The sequence below is a fragment of the Balaenoptera ricei genome, chromosome 19, assembly GCF_028023285.1.
Source record: "Balaenoptera ricei isolate mBalRic1 chromosome 19, mBalRic1.hap2, whole genome shotgun sequence".
NCBI classification, from domain to species: domain Eukaryota; kingdom Metazoa; phylum Chordata; class Mammalia; order Artiodactyla; family Balaenopteridae; genus Balaenoptera; species Balaenoptera ricei.
Window position 1 is genome coordinate 12,072,303 of NC_082657.1, and position 21,046 is coordinate 12,093,348.

General features: G+C 57.0%; 1 protein-coding gene across 3 annotated transcripts; it reads right to left on the minus strand.

The window, feature by feature from the left end:
• Positions 1-1,554: 1,554 nt before the first annotated feature.
• Positions 1,555-19,508, minus strand: LIPE (lipase E, hormone sensitive type). Of its 3 annotated transcripts, none has more exons than XM_059904467.1 (10): positions 18,698-19,508; positions 10,479-11,014; positions 7,900-7,990; positions 7,642-7,787; positions 7,259-7,444; positions 6,777-7,071; positions 5,752-5,979; positions 5,335-5,511; positions 2,552-2,973; positions 1,555-2,158 (listed from the first exon to the last, which is right to left on the minus strand). In XM_059904467.1, the coding sequence occupies exons 1-10, from the start codon at positions 19,506-19,508 to the stop codon at positions 1,949-1,951; spliced, it is 3,102 nt and encodes a 1,033-aa protein (XP_059760450.1). In that variant the 3' UTR covers positions 1,555-1,948. The 3 variants fall into 3 exon arrangements, with proteins under 3 accessions (XP_059760450.1, XP_059760451.1, XP_059760452.1); XM_059904468.1 differs by lacking the exon at positions 18,698-19,508 and adding an exon at positions 16,604-16,796; XM_059904469.1 differs by lacking the exon at positions 18,698-19,508 and adding an exon at positions 12,470-12,523.
• Between the last annotated feature and the right edge of the window lie 1,538 nt (positions 19,509-21,046).

Sequence of the window (21,046 nt, forward strand, 5' to 3'; positions counted from 1 at the left end):
GTCTTTTTTGGGTTTAGTGGGTCAGGAAAGGTTTCAGAGGAGGGAACCTCCCTCTTCTGACTCCTCCTGCCTCCTTGATGTACCCCTGGATTGTCTCATGAAGACTTTTTTTTTTTATTGAAGTATAGTTGATTTACAATGTGTTAATTTCTGCTGTACAGCAAAGTGATTCAGTATATATATATATATATATATATATATATATATATATTCTTTTTAGTATTCTTTTCCATTACGGTTTATCATAGGATACTGAATATAGTTCTCTGTGCTATATAGTCGGACCCTTGTTTATCCATTCCATATAGAATAGCTTACATCTGCTAACCCCAACCTCCCACTCCATCCCACCCCAATCTCTTCCCCCTTGGCAACCGTAAGTCTGTTCTCTATGTCCCTGAGCCTGTTTGTGTTCATGAAGACCTTTTGATCTGTGTGCAAAACAACCCTCAGTACCTCACCCACCTCTCACATGCCTGAGTCTCCTCCCAGTAAAGAGTCTCACTGTCCACCTGCTCCCCCGTCCAGACCTGAGTGTCCCCTTCATCCCCCTGCCTTCCTGTAACCTCTGCTCCACCCTCAATAAGTCCCATTTATCCAGCCTCAGTTATGGCTCTGGGATCTGCTCCGCCCCTACTTCTACTCCTTACCTTCATGGCCTCTGCCCCAGCTCAGGGCTTGTCTTCCCTGTCCCCAGCCTCCTCTTTTGCTTCCAGGGCTCTAGTCTTGCCCTTTTCAGTCCGTTCCCCAGTTTCCCACTAGGCTCTTTCAGTGCCTGAGCTGATCCTGTCCCTCCCCTGCTCAAAGCCCTTCTGTGGCTCCCACTGCCCTTCATTTATAGTCCAAATTGCACTCCAGGCCCTTCACGATCTGCTGCTGACCACTCCCCACTTTGCACCTGAACTTCTGGCCAGGCAGAAGCCTTGACCACTGCCTGTGGGCTCCCACAACGTTGCGTGTTTCTTCTTCTTAGCAAACTTTTGCTCATCCTTGGATCACCTCCTCTGTGAAGGACTCCCTGACTACCACAGATGGAGCCTGCGGGGACTGCGACAGCCTGTGTCTGGGTCTCTCCCCACACCCTCCCTGAGTCCAGGGTCGGAAATTTCTTGAAGGCTGGCCCTGGATGGAAATCTCTGCTCCAAACTTAGGGCCTACAAAGGGTGAGGGACTGAGTGACTGTCACAGCTGGGTAGAGCTTGGGTTCCAGTATTTTGGGTGACCAGTTTGTTTCTGGTTTCCTGTTAGCTTTGCCCCAGTTCTCTACGGAGTTCGGGTTTTCTTTTCCTGGTGTATCCTGGGGCTGGGTTTGTAGAGAGGAGTAGCTGAGAAGCCAGAGTCCTGTGGCACTGTACCTGAATTAGGTCTGAGGGGGAGGTGGGTCTGTGTTAGTAGGGGGCGGTCCTGTCCTTCCTCACTAGAGAATCCAGGCCCGGAGACCCCTCCTTCCTCAGGATCCAGACCTTGAGCCTCTGCTCTCCGGGGCCAAGTTTCTCGGTTTCCGATGCTGCCCCCTGGTGGGCGACCCCCCCACCCACTCTATCTGCGAGAGGGCAAACTAATTAAATACTTTTATTTACAAAATACAAACAAAGCAAACCTTTCTGCAAAGTAGGGTCAGGCCCCGCCCCTGCGGTGGTCGCGGCAGCAGAAGGCAGTGGTGGAGTGCAGGTCCAGCTGTCTCGGAGACTGGTTTGTGGGCGCCCCCCTCCCGCAGGCCAGGGTCTTAGCTTTCGGGGGCCCTCGCCCCGCCCCCACCCTTGCCGCACCCTCGATTTAAGGCACAGCCCGCCCCCTTCCGGATGGGCCGGGAGCCGCGGGCAGGGGTCCCCGCCGCCCTTTCCGAGGCGCATTCACTACGGAGCCCTGCGCAGATGGGTACAAGAGGCCTTTAGTGTCGCCCCTCGCAGCCCCCCTCTCCCCGCGTGGCCTGGCTCCGTTCCACGGCTCAGACCGGCGGGCCCGGCGGATTGAGGACGAGGCGGATGTGCTCCACACACAGCGCGGCGGCCTGCCGCGTCTCATGGCACAGCGCCGCCAGGCTCAGGAAGCCGTGCGGCAGGTCCTCCACCACGCGCAGCGTCACGGGCTGGCCCAGGCTGCGCAGCCGCCGCGCGAACATGACTGAGTCGTCCAGCATGGGGTCCAGCGCGCACGCCTGCGGGACGGCGGGGGTGGGGCACAGGGGCAGGGTAGATGAACGCGGGGAAATACGTGGCCATGGGGGTGGATAGAGGCAGGAGACATGGGGAGGGGGGCGGAGAGTCGGAGAATGAGTTTAACTGGCCTCTGCCTAGCTTCTCCCTTCCCCCAGAGACCCACCCTCTCTTTTCCCCTTCCCCGACTCTCCAAGCCCAGCGCCTGCCCCAGGTACTCAACAAGACTCCCTTAGTCCACCCGTTGCCGGGCCTTCCCTCCTCTTCAGCCAGGCTTAGGCAGGCTTCCTCCATTCCCCCCACTCTGCCCCCGCTGGGGGCTCCCTTCCCCAGGTGCACCATTGCCCCGCCCTCCTCGCTCCTTGCCAGCTCCACCTTCCCTGTCTGGCACTCACCACGATGTGCACAGGTGGCAGGGTCTGCAGCATGCTGTCAGGTGCCAGCAGCGGTGACATGAAGGGATTCTTGACGATGGGCGACGAGTAGGGGGTCATCCGTTTGGCACCGTGGCTGGAGCGCCTGGGGTGGAAACCCTCAGGGAAGGCAGCACACACACCTTGAACTCCGTCCTTGGTGCTCAGCTCAGCCCCGGCCTCAGATTCTTCAGATGCAACCTCAGGCCGAAGTAAGAAGTTGATGGCTGAGGGTGTGGAGTGGCCACGTGCCTCCGCTGACAGTGACAGCTCTGGGGTGTCCGGTGTCTCAGAGCTGCCCCTTAGGCTCAGGTCATGCAGCGTCAGGGCTTTGAGGGAGTCTGTTCCCAGTGGGCCCTCAGGCTGGGCCAGTGCTGTTTCAGACACACTGCACCGCATCGGCTCTGCGAGAGGAGCAGGGTTAGGGGGCCAGCCAGGGACACAGGTAAGCCTGGCTCTGTTGGCTGTGTGTATGGTTGGCTGGCCGGGAAGATCATGGGAAGAGCAGTGGCCGGTGGAGGAGTTGCACCCTAGGGCTGTGGAGGCCTAGAGTGTTCCCCCAGACTCCTTCCCTGGGGGTGGGCGGGGAACTCCAGGATGCCCCAGGCTGCAACTCCAAGGGGGAGGTGGAAGGAGTCGCAGGTCTTGGAGGTGGAGCTGTGTGCTAATAGAGGGTGTTTGTTTACTTCTGGGAGCCTGTTTCCTTCTCTGTACAAAGGGGATAAAAATAGCCCTTACCTCATAGGAGGTGGTGAGAACTCAGTGGGATAATAAGATTTGGGATTAGGTAGTGCTACCCCTGGGAGGTCATAATATATCAATATTTATGTTTTATTACCAGGTGCCCAGTTCCAGCTGCCTCCCTGGCCCAAGCACGAGGCCCAGTCAACTTTTTATTGTCACTTGACACAGAGGGTATGAATGGATCAAAGTGGAGTAGTCAGCAGGCCCACACGGCTTGAAAGGAGGCTCTGTTCACAGGGAGCTAAAAAGAATCTTGAGGACATATCAGGTTCCTAGAGATCCCACATCTTTAGCCACGTACATATGCTCCCAAAAGTTCCTTCATGTTCACTTCATCTCTTCCCTTTGTTTCGTTTCTTTCGGCCACGCTGGGTGGCATGCGGGATCTTAGTTCCCTGATCAGGGATCAAACCCGTGCCCCCAGCATTGGGAGCGTGGAGTCTTAACCACTGGATCCCCAGGAAATTCCCCATCCATTCCTTTTGAATGACCAGACAAGCAAGTGCCCAAATGATGCTAAAGGTATGCTTCAGGCCTGCCTGGTATACCCACCTTGGCCTCAGCTCCACTGACTTTATCAGACTCATGCTGCTTACCACTAGGGCCAGGACCTTACATTTTTCAGTTTTTTTTCCACTTGCCTTTATAAATCCATAAAGGCAAAACGCAAGACGATATGAAAATAACTGCAAAGGTGCCCTGTGCCCCAGAGGGTCACTGGAACAGAACTGTTGGCTAGAGTCACAGGGCACCAGTCAGGGGACCAGCATCTTCAAGGAGCACCTACTGTGTGCCAGGTATTGTGCTGGGTGCTTGGCACAAATAGGTGTATGCAGTCCTTACAACAACTTTATGAGGCAGGTATTCTTATTGTACCCATTTCACAGAGGAGCAAAGCAAGGCTCACAGATACCGTGACCTGCCCACGTCAGCCAGCAACCAGCCAGTACCTGGTATAGTAGGGAGCTAGACTGGCGTGTGCGCCTCTAGACTGGCGTGTGCGCCTCTAGGGTTTGCTCTTGTCACCTTTCTCCTACAAGGAAACCGCTTATGCCCAATGGTCCATGTGCCTGAAATTCAAAATCTCTTTTAATTGTTTTTGGGTATATTTATTTGCAACCATTGGAATATCCTAATATTAAAAACTGAATTTAAAATAAAGCACATTCAATTGGAATGTTTTTCTGAATAACAGAAACTGTATCTACTTTTTTTTTGGCCGCGGCTTGCGGGATCCTACTTCCCCGACCAGGGATTGAACCTGCGCCCTCGGCTGTGAAAGCACAGAGTCCTAACCACTGGACCACCAGGAAATTCTGTGGGAACTGTATCTGGTATTTTTTTTTTTAATGTATCTACTTTTGAACATGCAATTTCTATTACCCAGAAAATACTATTGAAAGTGATTTGAATTGGTTGTGCTTTAAAATCCTTAAAATGTTAGGAAATGGTGGGAAAAAATGGATCCCTGGATGGAAGTGATTTTTGGCTGCCTGAGGGTCCTTCTACCCACCCAGGGCTGGGAATCTCCTCCCCTTCCTGAGGTCTGTCCAATCTTCTGATCTCCCCATGCCAGGGCCAGCCCCTGGAGGGGGTATATCCCCATGCACTTCTGTTAAAAGTCTGGAAAGAATTTAGGAGGGTTGGACTCCCACCGAGGGCCCAAGGGATTTGGGTGGGCTTCTTGGGACTGAAAATCAGGACCCTCGGCAGGCCTTCTGAGTCATTCCCCAGGGTGCCTTTCTGAGAGAGGCTGTTTAGAAAGCTAAATCTTACAGTTCCTGGGATTCTGAGTTGACCCGGGGGACCAGAGTCCTGGAATTTCTAGGATGTGGGCTGTCGTGGACAATCAAGGCTTTGTGGTAGGGACTTGGCACAGATATGGGGCAGAGCCAGGAAGGTGATCTCTGCTTCCCTGAGGGCCCAGGGCACAGCCTCTTGCCTCCCCCAGGACTTTTGGTGTGCCAGGCTGTCCCTCCTGGCCACGCTGGATGGGTGTGTGAGGAAAGGGCATCACTCACCTGCTATGGGCACCGAGTTCGGGTGGGACTTATGCCCGCTCAGCTCCAGAAAGGAGTTGAGCCACGAGGAGGCGCCCAGGCGGAGGTCTCGGAAGAGCAGGGCTGTGTCCCGCTGCACCAGCCCCATCATGCCCAGCGCCTTCTGGCCCGAGTCAGAGTGGTCCTCGGTCTCCCCACCTGGGAGTGTACGTGGGGGGCTGAGTTGGTCTCTTCTCTTTCTGGGCCCGGTCTCAACACCCAGAACCTCAGGCATCTGTGCCCCCAGGGACCCAGAATATCTGATGGCTTCAGCAGGAACAAGGAGTCTCAGATTCCCTCTCCTTCATACCCACCGAGACAGGGCTCTAGTCTCTGACCCCAAAGGACCCAGGTATCCAAACACCCGCAGGGCCCCAGTCGAGTGGGTGTGGGACTAACCAGCATAGGCACTGACACACTTGGAGAGTATGCTGAGGGGCAGCAGGGGGTCCATGAGGCTCAGAAGGCGGGAAGGAGAGGCGGTCGCCTGCAGCATTGTGGCCGGGTAGGCTGCCATGATGCCATCTGGCAGCCGCACGCCGTAGGCCGCTGCCCGAAGGGACACGGTGAAGCAGAGGTTCCCTCCTGCGCTGTCTCCTGCGAGGCATATCCGCTCGCCCGTTGAGCCTGGTTTGGAGGGGGCTTGGTCAAGCCTGGCAGGGAGGAACTGGAGCTCTGGGCCAGGAGCACTGGGCTCTCAGAGGTCGGGCGTCAGGGGCCCAACCCCAGGGTCTAGCCAATTGCAATTTTAGACACTGGTAAAACTAAGGCAGGGATTTGGACCCATGTGGGGGATAGCGGTCAGAGGATAAGGCAGCCTTGGGACACGGAGAGGCCTGGAGAGCAGGAAGCTCTGGGAAGCTTGGGAGGCTGGAGGTCAGAAGCAAGGAGGGAGGGTGGTGGAAAGGGGAGAGCAAGGGCACATTTCAGGAGGGAGGGGCATCGAGGCCAGCAGATGGAAGCCAGGGTTCAGGCTGACTGCACGCGAGGGCCACGGGCCCTGTGCCCTGACGCACGGCCTCATCCTGTGCTTCCCAAGCTGTGGGAAGTGGGAGGTCGGAGGAGCTGGGAGAATGGGCTGGAGCGAGGCCAGGTGGCTGCCAGCACAGGACAGCAGTGGGTAGAGAAACGGGAGGAGGGAAGGAAAGGTCGGAGGCCATGGGGAGGTGGGGGACTAGAGTGGGCGGAAGCCGGAGGCAGGAGGAGGAAGTGGTTGAGATGGAAGGTGGGAGCACTGCGGCGGAGCTGGAAGAGTGGGCCGGTGGGACAAGCGGGGCGAACAGGCGGCAGAGGGCCGGGTGGCAGGAGATGGAAGGGGAGGCGGGGCGTGCAAGACTGAGGCCTGAGCAACTAATGGCTCGTTCCCCCTGCAGCAGGCCGGGGCGGGCCCGGGGAGCCGGTGGCAGTGAGGGGCTCAGGCTCACCGAGGAGGGCACAGTGCTTGACGGCCCAGCAGTAGGCGTAGAAGCACTCCTCCAGCGCCCGGGGGAAGGGGGCCTCGGGGGCCAGGGAGTAGTCGATGGAGAGGATGGGGGCGCCCAGCTCCTGGGCCCAGCTCTTGAGGTAAGGCTCGTGGGATTTGGAGGTCTGGGCCACGAAGCCGCCGCCATGGATGTGCACCACCAGGCACCTGGAACGGGGTGCCTGCTGGGGCCGTGACCGCAGCTCCAGGCTCCTGGGGCCCTCGGACCTCACCAGCCTGCTGAGCTCCTCGCTGTCCTGGGGGTGAGGAACGAGGAGGTGGGTCAGGCCGGTGTGCTCCTCCTGGGCCTCACCCCACCAAGGGTATGTGCTCAGAGACAGGAGTCGGGGCAGGTGTGGGCAGTGAGAGGCGGGAGGACGTCTGGGGAAGGTGCACCCGTGCTCCTCAGCTCTGTACCTGTTCTGGCTGAGGCAGGGACCCTACCTGTCCTTCACGCAGGTCATAGGAGATGAGCCTGACGAGGACGGGCCCGGGGCCTGTGTGGGCCAGTGGGGGTGAGATGGTGACCGTGACCTTGGGGTCAGCAGTCAGCGGCATTTCAAAGGCGGTGGGTGGCAGGCTGAGCAGGCGGCTTACCCTCACGGTGGCTGATGCCATGTTTGCTAGAGACTGGTGGGAGGGAAGAGAAGGCGCGCTGGGAGGGGCTGCTGGCAGGGGTTCCCCTCACACCTCCCCCCCGACCCCCAGTCTTTTTCCTCCCGTGCTATCCCTGGACCTGGAACACTGCAGAGGCCCGGGACGTGTCTCTGGGCCTCAGTTTCCCTATCATGCACCAGGTTGGGGCCCTCACCGTGCCCCGTGCTCACCGATAGCACCTGGATCTCTGTGATATTCCAGAAGGCTTTCCAGAAGTGCACGTCCAGGTTCTGTACGATCCGCTCAAACTCGGCCCCACGCAGCTCTGGGTCGATGGCAAAGCGGCCGCCGGTGAAGAGGGAGCTGGCTGTCACACCTGGGGGTCAGGAGGGGTGTCAGGGAGCCCCTGGCAGCCTCGCTGGGGCAGCGGTGCGGAGGAGGGACAGGAGGGGAGGGGAGGCTGCAGGCAGGTCCCTGCAGGGACTCACTCAGGCCCGTCTCGTTGCGTTTGTAGTGCTCCCCGAAGGACACCAGCCCGATGGAGATGGTCTGCAGGAATGGCCGGATGGCGGGCGTGAACTGTGGAGACATGCCTCCAAGTCAGGGACCAGGGGTGGGCAGGAGTGGGGTGGGGCAGAGACATGGGGGGTAGATGTGGTCATTCAGCAAATATTTAGTGAGCTCTGGCTGCGTGCCAGGCACTGCTCTAGGCGCCTTCACGGAGCTGATGTTGTCGAAAAGACAGAGAATACTCAAATAAAGGCGTGCCATATAATGTGAAGTAACGATCGATGTTTGAAAAGACGGCAGGTGGAGGGGACAGACTGATGATTAGGGGTCTGACTCCTCATACGGGTCTCCAGGAGGGGACTTGAGGAGGGATGGGAATGAAGCGAGGGAAGGCTGTTCCCTGCAGGGGGCGGGACACATGCAAAGGCTCTGAGGTGGCTCTGTGCTTGGTGTGATGATGTGTGTGGCGGGAGCAGAGTGAGCCAGGGGAGGGGATAGGGGCTGAGATCAGAGAAGCAAAGGCGGCTCACGTGGAGCCTGAGGATTTGGATTTGTTCTAGATGTGGATGGAGCCATAGAGGGTGGTGAGCTGGGAGAAGGATGATGCAGGGATCCCTGAAACTCAGCGAGGACAGAGATGAGGTGACGCAGGCAGTGGGGGCCAGTTAAGGGGCAGCAGGGAGACAGAAATGGGAAAGGTCAGAGACAGGGCCCAAGATCCTGAGGCAGAAAGAGTCAGATGGGGAGACCCAGCTTCTGAGAGGAGCCAGGCAGCTAAGAAAGGACAATAGAGAGACCAGATCAGAGGAAAAAGAAAGCCACAGAAGGCTGGGCAAGGGGCCAGCAGGGTTCTTCTGTTCATTCAGCAAATACTGGCCTGGGTCCTACTGCGTGCTAGGCACTGGGCTGGAGCAGGGGCTGAACGAGACCTAGACAGAGAGGGCCTCTGCCCCCTGGGGCTGGCATTTTACAGGGGCAGGCTGTCCTGCAACATGGCACAGCTGGGCCCTCAGAGAGGAGCTGTCAGGCATGGCCCTGCCCCTGGCCGGGGGCCCAGTGGGCCAGAGAGCACAGCCGGGCTCAGGTGGCCCTGGGTTCTCACTCCCGAGCCTCGAGGGGACGGCCGGGTCACAGGGAGGAGCAGGCTGGCCCAGCTGGGCCGATCAGTATTTGTGGGTTCAGCTTGGGCGAGGGGAAGTTCCCGGGAAAGCCCAGGCTGGATTGGTGAGGACGGGCTGCCCCGTGTGGAAGCAGAGAAAGGTGGGGTGTGGTGGGAAGAGGCTGAGACTGCCAAGCTCAGCTACACTGAGGCTGGGGGAGGCCCAGAGAGGGTCTGAAGGGGTACAGGGTTACACAGCTCCATATACTCCTGTTGGGGGTCCCAGATGTGGCTGGGGACTGTGGACCCAGCACTGACCCCAGATGGGGGCAAGTTGGGCCTTGGCTCTGCGCCTGGTGCTCCAAGTGCTTCCCAATTCTGAGTCCCCGAAATACTCTTCCTGTGAGTCCAAAGGCCTCAGGGCTGCTTCCCTGTCAGTTCTGAGATAAGCTGTGTCTCCCTGAGGGTGGTTTGGGGTGGGCAGAGGACAGGAGAAGGCCTGCAGCTGGGGGTCAGGGCCCCGGTTCAGGGAGGAGAGGGGCCACAACCAGGTCTTCCTCACTGCCACCAACTTGGATATGCTCCCTGGCTCTCCCTGAAACCTGAACATCTGGATTCTACTGTGCCTTAGGTGAGTCGATATGCCCAGGCTGACGTGGGTCCAGTTGAGAAGCTTGGGGCCCCTCCCCTTGAACTTCTGTAAAATGGGGCTGGCACCTTTCCTCCCTGCCTGCCAGGCCTTCGGTGGGGATGACTAAGTGGGACGTGCTCTTACAAACTGGCCTTGAGAACAGTACTGGCTACTCTCCTAGAGGGTCTCCAATGAATTCAGGTGCCAGACAGGTCACATAAAAGAGTGAATGGGGCTTCCCTGGTGGCGCAGTGGTTGGGAGTCTGCCTGCCAATGCAGGGGACACGGGTTCGAGCCCTGGTCCGGGAAGATCCCACATGCCGCGGAGCAACTAGGCCCGTGAGCCACAACTACCGAGCTTGCGCGTCTGGAGCCTGTGCTCCGCAACAAGAGAGGCCGCGATAGTGAGGGACCCGCGCACCGCGATGAAGAGTGGCCCCAGCTTGCCGCAATTAGAGAAAGCCCTCGCACAGAAGCGAAGACCCAACACAGCCATAAATAAATAAATAAAATTTAAAAAAAAAAAAAAAAAAAGAGTGAATGAATCTCCTGAGTGTAGGACGATAGGGAGCAGTGGAGATCCTGGTGCAAGAAGCCATGCAAGTTAAAGATTTCTTCCTCCACGGTAGATTCGGCCAAAGGGCCACAAGTTTGAGACCCTTCGTGCAGTGCTGTCTGAGCCCCAGACGGCTTCCCCTTCCTGCATCTGCTGTTTGCTGAATCCAGTAACACAGACCATTGTGGTTCCTCTACTATGCTACTGGGCCTGGTTGGGGCCCACCGTGTGCCTTCACCATGGGCCCGGAGGGGCAGGGCAGGGGGCTCACCTGGAAGCCCAGGCAGCGGCCGTAGAAGCAGCCCTTGTGCAGAGTGACGTACTCGTGCAGGAAGTCGGCAATGAACCTCTCATCACCCTCGAAGAAGAGCCTCCCGGGCTGGTTGGTGGCCAGCAGGTGCTGAGCGTAGTAGGCCAGAGCACGGAGCTGGGTGAGAGCGGCCAGGTAGGCCTCAAGTTCGGCCAGGTTGTGGCTGGTACGGAAGAAGATGCTGCGGCGGTTAGAGGCCACGTAGCGGGACTTGTGCAGCAGGTGCCCCAGGCAGCAGCGGGCTGTGTGCACCAGGCTGCGGTACCCGTTGGCCGGCGTCTCTGCGTCCAGGTCAAAGAGGTGTGCCACGCTCAGCAGGCGGCCCAGGGTTGGCTCCAGCCCCAGTGCCTGTTCCCGAACACCTGCAAAGACGCCTGACAGCCGCCGTGCTGTCTCCCCAGGGCCCTGGCTGGAGAAGAAGGCCATGTTGTCCTCTGCCAGGGTCACCAGCGACTGTGTCATTGTGCGCAGGTCCATGCTGTGCGAGAGCCGTGAGGCTGCGGGCAGGTCGGGAGGCACATTAAGGCAGGGCTGGATCAGCTGGGCCCTGGCGTCCAGGAGTCCAGGCTCTACCCCCTCCTCCCGCAGACTCACGTCAGACCACAGCCCCTCCTTCAGACCGAAGGATGGAGTCTAGGGCTCCAGTTCCTTCCTTCCTTGGGACCCATGAGTCCAGGTACCCACCTTCTCCCTCCTCAAGAGCCAAGTTTGATCCCTCAGTCCCCACCATCCTAAGACCCAGGAGTCCAGGCCCCAGAACCCTCTTCTTCAGGCCCCAGGAGTCCCTGTCCTCTCTTATTTGGGACACTGATTGATTCCTTAGCTCCAGAATCTGTCCTACAGCCCAGGAGTCTATGTAACCCTTTCTCCCTTCTAGGGACCCAAGTTCAGGCATCTGTCTCCATTTACTCTCCCGGGGCCCAGGACTCCCTCTAGGTTCTGAGCAGTCTGGACCCCCTGTTGGTCCCCTCTCTCAGGACCAGGAGTTCAAGCCCCCATCCTACCTCCTTCTCAGGTCCCAGGGGTCGCCCACAGGCCCTTGCCTTCTGCAATATTTGGGAGAGTTCAGCCCTCAACCCACCGATTCCCATCCACCTGGTGGTGTTCCAGGACCCTGGTCCCAAGCCCAATTCTCTTCCTGAACCCAGGAGTTCATATTTCTAGCCTTACGTACAGCTGAGGGGTCACTCCTGCCCCCTCCTGGTCCCTCCAGTCTGGCTGTGGAATCCCCTCCAATCTTCTCTGGGGGTCCCCAAACCTTGGTTCCACTCCTCCCCCAGCTGGGTCCCTGGCCTTCAGGCCTGGCTTAGCTTGCACGGGCCGGCCCTGCTCCCTGCCTAGGATGGCATTCATCCCTGCCATTAACCTTGAACTCACTCTGCATCAGACTCTGTGCTAAGAGCTTTCTCTGTTTGCTCCTTTAGGTTCTCACTAACCCTCTGAGGCCCAGACTGCCTCGGTTCATGTTTCAGCTGTTATTAGGAGCATTCCCATCTTACAAGAGAGGAAACTTGAGGCTCAGAGGTGTTAAGTAAGGAGATGAAAGTTGCATTGAAAGCGGCAGAGCAGAAGTCAGACCCAGATCTCTGGGGCCAGAGCCGTTACTTTTGCTGGTCTCCGTCCCAGGGCTCTGGAGACTGGGCCTCTAGCTCTGGCCCTCAAAAACTTGCCCTGGACTAGGCCTGACTCCCCACACTTCAGGGTCCCCGGTTAGTCTTCCCTTCGGGATCCCTGTCCTGTCACCCAGGTCCTGGACAAGCTGTTCTTGCGCCCCTTGGCGGGGATGCTGCCCTCTGCTTCAGATACTCTTCCCTCCTGAAGCCCATCCAGCACCTTGCCTGACTCCCAAGTCGAGGGTCCCCTGATCCCCCAGAAAAAGGTGTCTCTTTTCCCTTCTAGGCCCTGGGGTTTGGCAGCAGCTACTCCTGTCTGTCAGCTGGCAGTGAACTCACCCCTCCCAGGCCTCTTCAGAGCTCCCCAGGGCTGGGACTGCTGACTGTGGCTAGTGCCAGTTGCAGCCTGGGGTGATAATCCCGGGGAGGGGCCCAGCCTGCCCGGGGTGTGGCCACCAGCTCCACCTCCCACCCAGAAAGGACAGTGAGAGCCCAGTGCTGTAAACAGAGCCTGGGGCCCGACTCCCAGGCTCCTCCTCTGGCTTTGAACCCTGGAGTTTGGGCCACCAAGGCCCTCTTCGCTCAGTCCCAGGAGTCCAGACCCCTAGTCCCCTCAACAGTTAGAAACTGAGGCATGCAGTTCCCCTGTCCCCTCCTCCCTTAGACCCAGAAGTCTCACCCTAGTCCTGAACAAAGTGTGCCCTCTCACCCAGCCTGGCTGCCCTCCTTCTCCCCAGGGTGGATTCAGGGAGCAAAAGCACCATGACTGATAGCAGCTCCTGCCCCCAGACTGGCCGTGGCACAGCTGGCCCCAGCTGGTGGGGAGAGAGAAGGCAGCCAGCCTTGCCTGTCCCTCCCAGGAGGACAACAGCTGATTAAGGGCAGTGCCAAGCTCAGCTAGGGACCCAAGCTACAGGTCCTGCCGTGTGGTGTTCCCACCCTGGGCACCCTGCACCTGCCACTTACCCTTCCAGCCCATCCTGCTGTGACTGTCATTCCCACCTCACACATGGGAAACTGAAGCTCAGACACACTTCACCTTCGTTATGCCACGTGCTCCTTGCCTGGCCAGCTCTTTCTCACCCTCAGGACTCAGCTTCTCACCTCCTCCAGGAGGGCGTTCCCTAACTGCTTCTCCCCATCTAAGATGCACCCCCTACCACTGCTTTCTGCCATCATCTTTAAGCTGTTCTTCTTCCTAGAATTTTACATATTTGCAGTTTTCCATTTATTTGTTTCCATGTTTGTTGTTTGTGTCCCCCCAGGGGCAGAACCAGGCTTCATGGAGCTGTGACGCTTTTACAAGTGGAGGTGGGGCTCTTTAGGAAAAAGAATAGAAAACCACAAGTATGATATTAGGTACAGGGTCTTGGAAGAGGCCTGTGCAAATGAGAGGCCTCAGTGTCATGTGCTTGGCTGTAGCTGAATCCTCCCCTGTCACTCTGCCTGGGATATCATCCCCATGGGGGCACGGGATGGCCCCAGGGTCCATCATGGGGTCTAGCACATAGCAAGTGCTCAGCAAATATTTGAAGAAGGAAGGAAAGGGAAGAGACAGAGTGGGGGCAGGAGGGACTGGATGGGAGTTTGGGACAGGCCCACCCCTCCCAGGACAAACAAACGGATGGACAGACAGAGGCCTCTGGAGGCAGCTCTGAGCTTGGTGGCTGTGACGACAGAACACCGGCCTAAGCCACTGGCCAGGTGATCCTAGATGAGCTTGCTCTCCTCATCTGGAAACTGCACTTGGCCATCCTGCCCACTGAGGGCTGGAAATGATCTTCGTAAGCAGGACCCCACGGCGGCATTTCTGCTCGTGGTTTGCTTTGTGGTTCTCACTCAGCCTCACTGAGATGTGTATCGGGTCATTTTTCCATCTAACATACTGTACAATTTACTGCTTGTGCTGTTTGCCTTCTGTGTCTGACACTAGATTATAGGCTCCCTATGGGCAGGGACTTTGTTTTGTTCACTGCTGTACCCCCATCCCTTGCTCATGCCCGGCACAGGGCTAGCGTGGTATTTATTGCATGGCTGCGGTTTCCCATTTTATAAAGCAGCTGTCATTTACTTCCTGTCTCTGGGGTAGGGCTCCTTATCGAACATGAGGGCACAGGAGATCTGGACAGAAGAAGTAACCTGCACAAAGCAGTGAGGAAGAGGCTGGATCCCAGGCGCTGCCCTTTGCCCTGTTCCAGGCGGCTCCCTGGGGGCTGGGCCGGATGGAGCAGGGAGGGTGGGATGCTGAGGTTGCCAGAGGCTTGCCAAGAATCTGAGGCAGAGGGCACTGGGGCAGGGGCAGGCCATCAGGGCCTTGGGTGAGGACTGGGGCAGAGGGAAGGGTGAGGGTCCTGCAGCCTGGGCACTAGCCCTTTGCCCTAAACGGTCACAGGACAACTGGACCCGGCCTGGATTTTGATCCCTGGGGACTGAGCAGGAGAGAGAAGGGTGGTAGGGAAGTAAGTGAGGGGAAGATGGAGGAAGGGCCAGGTATGGGGCCTGGGAGGGGCAAGGCCTTCTGAAGGGGAGAGGCCTGGGGGCAGATGCAGGCGAGGGGGCAGTGGCCGTGGCTCTGTCCCTGACTGTGTCGGCACGAAAGAGCAGACACTGCTCTAAGACAGCTGTGTGCCAGGCACTGCCCTCTTTCTGTGCTTTAGGCCAGGTAACTTGTTTCATCCTTTCCACAACCCGTGAGGTAGGAACCATCATGACCCATTTTGGCAGATGAGAAAACTGAGATGCAGAGAGGTGACATACCGCCCAGGGTCACCGAGCCAGCAAGGATGGCACAGCTTCTCTGCTGTGTTTCTGTGTGTATCCGTGTTGCTCCTTCTGTCATGTCTCAGCTCTGTGCTTTCTGGGTGGGCAGGTGTGAGTATGTCTTTGAGGTTCACATGGAGGTACATACATATGTAGGTTCCTGTCATGCCTAGCATTGGTCCCGGCCTGTGTTTGTGGGTGAGTGTGTCCACATTTTTTCTCAGTCTGTGTGTTTTCGTTGCTCAGTATGTCTGCAAGCATATTTGTATGCATGTGTCACGGCCTATCTGTGTTGCTCAGCCTGTGAGGGTTTCTGTGTCTCTATTTCTCTTGGCCTGTGAGATTGTGTGGCCATGTGTTTGTATGTGTATGGACGTATATCTTTTGTGTGTGTGTGTGTGTGTGTGTGTGTGTGTGTGTGTGTGTGTGTGTATGGTACCCATCTCTTCCCATTTGCTCCAGTTCGAACCCAGGGCATCAGCATGGCCACCTCCCAGTCCCATCCAATCCATCATGAAGTCCTGTTCCCCCTGCCTCCCCTAGAAAGCACTGGAACCTGGCCCTTCTCCCACCTCCACTGCCCCTTTCTCTAGATGACTGTAACAACTCTTTCTGTGTCTCTGTTTTTGCCCCCTCCATGTCTTTTCCACATAGCAGCCAGAAGATTTTTCTAAAACTTAAATCTGGTCACACACTCCCAACCCTTCAACACCTCCACCCTTGCTCTCAGGATAAAGAGAGTCTGAGCTCTGAGCCTGTCTGAGCCTTCCTGTGTGCGTCTGGAGCCAACTCCAGTTCTATCCTTGGCTAATGATGATGTCTATGGCAGGGAGGATGATGAGTCTGGGGGTCTCTGGGCCCGGGGGCTATGTCAGTTTCTTTCCTGCTCAGGAAATTCCCATAGGTCCTCACTTGGACTGACACATACTCCTAATCCAGCAAGGACTTCATGTGTGCCTCTGCCCGAGGCTTGCAGCATCTCTGTTGGTCTGTCAGTGTTTCTCCAGCCCGCTGAGACCTGTAAATAATGTGACCCCCTAGGGAACCCAGGTGACAGCACTTCCTTCTCCCAAGTGAAGGTTAGGCTGTCCAAAGCCAACCCAGGGCCCCTTAGTCCTAGGAGTAGGAGTCAGGAATTTATGTCCTAGGGCAGCCAGGCTGAGGCAGGCGGACTGACAACGAATGGATGATCGGATTGAATGAAGGATGGTGGGACAGGACAGTCTGAAGCTGTACTGCACCCCTCCTCCAGGCATTCCCCACTATAGGGCACCCCTTCCTCCTACCTGACTCACCCCTAAACTTCCTCTTTGGGCCACAGCTTCTAAATCTCTTCTCCATTACCGTCTCAAGAGTGTCAGAGACCTGAAAATCGGCGTTTGAACCATCTCCCACGTTGAAATCACAAGGCAAGAGCTGCCACGGTCACACAGCGAATACGGAGCTAGAGCGGGAACCCTGGTTCGGGACACTAACATTCTGGACTCTACTCCCAAGACGGTACTGGGGCGTCCGAGAGTTTCTATGCTGGAGATGATATTTCCCTCTCACATCACCCGCTTCTCACAGTGAATTATCCCCGCACCCCCGCCCCGCAGGGCAGCAATGAGACAGTCCACGGGCCCCCCCACTTCTTGTGGCAGGAGGTCAGTCCATTCAGTCCCCAGTTTCCCACAGGATGTCTAAGGTTCCTTCCGGCCTCCTCCCACTCACCTTTGGCTTTGCCTTTTCGCCACCGCCCGCGCCTTTGACTTTTGGACCCCTCTTGAACCTTCTTCGAGCCCGGAGCCCCAGCGGCCACCGGGAACCGCATTTCCCTGGCCAACTCCATCAATTTTCCGCGGTCCGGGCCCCGGGGCCAATTCCACCCACCTGGGCCAATTCCAGCCGCCAGTCACCGCCCCGAGGATCAATCCTCGCTACGTACCACCGTCGGGCCCCCACACCACCCAATCTTGGACTTGCTTCTCTCTGGGTCCCGCCCTCTGAGCAAGGAGAGCCGCCCTCCACGGTCGGGTCCCGCCCACCACCGCTAGTGCCTACAACCTGGCCCCGCCTCCTCGCACGCATTAAAGGGCCCGCGACCAACAAAAAAGCATCCCTGGAGGCGGCTAAAAGCGTATTCGGTCAGAACTAGTGGGGAGTCCCACGGGGGTCACCCCAGCAAGGAAGCCCCGATGTTGTCACGTGTTGGCTGTCATCCTTGTCTTCCCACTCACCTTCCCACGTAGGGATTGTCTAGAACGCACCGGGTCTGCCCGCCGAGAGGTGAGCCGGGTGCCACTTATCCTCCGCCTAGCGGCGGGGAGCGGGCCAGGTCCTCGGGCAATTCAAAGCCGAGGCGGGACTGCAGTGCAGGAGGCGTGGCTCTGCCAGGGAGCCTTTGGAGGAGGAAGCCCCGCCTTTCCCCCCTGTCCTCTGTCTTTTAGTTCTCCTATTGCTCCGTTTCTTGGGATTCTCCTCTCTGCCCTGTCCCTGCCCGCGAGAATGGAAGGGAGGGGGTTGTAGAGTGCTCGGCGCCTGCGCACTAGCTCCAAGCCGTGCACTGGCCCGCAGGGAGGAGAGGCGAACGCGGGAACTGCGCGAACCTGGGAAAAGGCGGGAAACAGAGGAGGCTCGAGGCTCGCGCGTGCGCACACACTCAATTGTCTTTCTGAGGGTCCCGGAGAGGCGGCTTTGTCTGTGGCGGCGCTGTGGTGAAGGCGTACCTTGAGACTGGGTTCGGGAGGCCCAGGGAAACCGCTGTTTAGCACCAGAAGCACCATCCCGTCCCTCCTCCCCGCCCTCCCAAAGCACACGAGCAGCCGTGGCACTGAGAGACACCGATGACCCTCTTCTCCTCAGTCCTGAGAGAGGCGGCCCAGCCCTTCCGGGGGACACAGGCCTCTGGGCTGAGATCCCCATTACCAGCCTTCGGACTAACCGTCCTCACAGCGCCCTCAGCTTCCGGATTGGGGCCGCCTTGTTTCCCCCCCTCTGGCTGTTTCACCGAGTCTCCCCACGTTCCCCGGAGAGAACTTGCGGGCCCCCCTTGTGCAGGGCAGGGCTTCTGAGCGCAGAGAAGGAGCTCAGGGCCCGAGCCTGCTCCCCGGGGGCACCATGGCCGGCTTCGGAGGAGGGGCGGGGATGCTGCCGCCAGCGGAGTCTTGTGCCCACGACCCGCCCACGCCGCTCCCCCAGCTCTCCCTCCCGTCAGCGCCGACCTCGCCTGGGACGGAGCCCCAGCGCCTCTCCCAGGCGCCCCCTTCCTGAGATCACAACCCACGAGGCCATGGGCCCGTCGGGCCTGGGACTCCCTGGGGACGAGTGTCTTCCTGCCCACTGGACAACCCAGAGAGCTCAAGGGTCGCTCCTGCCCGGTTTTCGGCCTGGCCTGCGTGGACACTCGGCGAGGGTAAGGGTCCACGTTCAGCAGGGTGCCGCGGTGGCCCACTTGGTGCCCGCCCCAGAGCGGTGCTCGGAGTTGGGGGCCCAAGGGATGAGTACGGGGCCCTCGCCCAGGGCCTTTTTTAGTTTCTGTTCGAGTTCCCCCAGATCCCCGCGGGGAGGCAGCCTGGAGCAGGGGAAGGAGTCAGAGGCTAGATGGGGATCCTGGCTTGGCCAGCCCCTAACTGCCCAGCCTCCTGCAGGATCCCTCTCTTCTCTAGGGCTCAGCTTCCTCCTCCGTCAAATGGGGCTGTTGATCAGTGTCTGCCGGGACTGTTGCGGGGTCACCTGAGCTCACCTGACATTCTGGCAGGTCTAAGTTCTTCCTGACCAAATGAATGACCATCCCTGGGAGGCCCCCTTCCTCCAAGCTCAACTTACCTGGGTTCCGGTAGTGTCTGGGGTTCTGGCTGCTGGTTTTCTTACTGGGTAATGACGTCCCACCAAATCCTGACATCACTTCATAACCAGGTTTCCCCTTGGAGACCAGCTTCATTCCCTGGGCCACTGTTCCACCCCTCTTGGCTGGCAAATTGGTCTCTAACATGAACCCCAAATCTGATTCTGGGCCTGAATCTGTGACCCATTCAAGAAATGTCTTATGTTCTGAGGCCGGTTGCTGTATGGATGGTTCGTTTGGTTTTGACAGAAATTGCCACTCAGCCAAAGATCCCTCTTGGGATTTGGCTCCCTGGGCTGGAGCTGCGTGCTGGGCTGTAGGGTCTGACTGTCGCCTTCTCTCTTGGGACACCAGTTCCGTCTGGGCAGGTGGTCCATTTTGGGGTCCAGGTCCTACCTGGGCTCCAGCTCCCTCTCTCAATTCCGGCTCCTGTTGAGTTCTAGAATCTTTTCCTGGCCCAGGTCTGTGCTGTGAGGCAGCTTCCTGTTTCCTGAAGGGCACCCTTTGGATGGGAGGTGACTGCTGTGGTGCAGGCTCCTGTGGGGCAAGAAATTCCTGCTGCAAAGCAGATTTTTGCTGTGCTGGAGGTTCCTGCTGGGATTCAGCTTCATGTTGGGCAAGGGGTCTTTGCTGTGCAGTGTGCTTCTGTTGGGTATCGGGTCCCTGCTGAACCTTAGATGCTGGCTGAGCTGTGGGTGTCTTTTCTGGCCCAGACTCTGACTGGGTGATGGGTGTCTGGTGTGGCTCAGGTTCCCAGTCAGGCCTAGAATCTAACTTAGAACCTGGCTCCATTGTTGTTATTTCCCGGAAGGGAGATGTTGATCTCCCAGGCTTCATCCTTCTCGGCCCCCACAGGCCTCCTTTGTCACAGATCCCTCACTGATTGCCCATGATGGCTCCTCCCTTTGGGTTCCACTCCTTCATCCTGGCATCCCTGCTCTTCCTTTTTTAAGGCAGTTGGCAAGTGGCCCCCTACTCCTGTGCCAAGTGATGTGCTCTGTTCCTCCTGCTTTCAGAGGAGGATTGGGAACAGGAGGAGGCTGTGTGCCCAGCACACTCTCCTATCAGAGGGGAGGGGCTTGCCCTGTTGTGTCATAACTAGGACCCCGCCCAACTCACCACTCAGTTAAAATGCTGCTCCTCATAAGGCCAGCATCCCAACTTAGTCCTCTGTTCAACCTGGATGATAGAAGCCAGATTCTGGCTTGGTGTTTCTTTTCTTTTCTCCCCTTCTGATGTTTGAGGAAATGGTCAGAGGGGGAGGCAGGATCTACACATTTTTTTTTTTTTTTTTTGGCTGCTGCGGTTTGCGGGATCTTAGTTCCCCAACCAGGGATTGAATCCAGGGCCACAGCAGTGAGAGTGCTGAGTCCTAACTACTGGACCGCCGGGGAATTCCCCGGATCTACACTGTTTTAATGTTTTCCTCTTTATTCATTCTTTCAAATGGTTGCCATTTTATTTCCTTATATTATCGTTCTGATCATTTTACTCCCATGTTAAAAAAAAGGCACCCTCTCATTTTTTCACTTGAAGCCCTTTTCAGGACCACACCATGTCTCTAGCTTTCAACTCTGCTTCTGCATATATGTATTCTGTAGTAGATTGGAAAGTTACAGAGTCAGATGACCATTGATGATGATGATGATGATGGTGATGATGATGATGATGATGATAATCATACATACTGGAAGCATTTTACCTGCTAGGAAATTGTGTCAGGTTTTTTTTTAATCTATATTATCTTTACTAAGACAATGTCTGATTCATTGCTTTAACTCCTTTCTTTGCCCCACCTAGCTCTTAGCTCAGAAGGGTTTGTTGAATGAGTAAAGGAATAACAGGTTGGGCAGTGGAGAAAGATTGAGGGTGGTGTTGGGGAGAGGTGTGTGTAGAATCTGGATTAAGTTTAGAATTTACAGGGTAAAATGGGTCGACTGGGTTGAACGTGAATTTCCGGACCCCTTTGAAACAAAATGATTTTGCTCTATTAGATTTAGGTATATTAATTGACTTATGTTTGCTACTTGCCTGGTTGTATTTAAGGTCAGGTGGTGCCAGCTAGGAAACCTGGATTTCCTGGTTTCTTTCAGGTAAGTAAGCTTAAGCCTGGGTAGGTAGAGGGCACAGGAAAAGACCGTCAGGAGAAGGCATTAGAGGGAGCAATAATTTTGGTGATAATGCTTTTTTTTGAGAACACTAGAATGGTTTAGGGAGTAGAGACAGGGATAGGGAGCTTGAGGTGGGAGAAGAGCATCTTAAGGTGCGCTCACTGCCTTGTTGACTGAGAATGTTTCATCAGGAGGGTGGGCTCTCATAGCTCCTGTAAG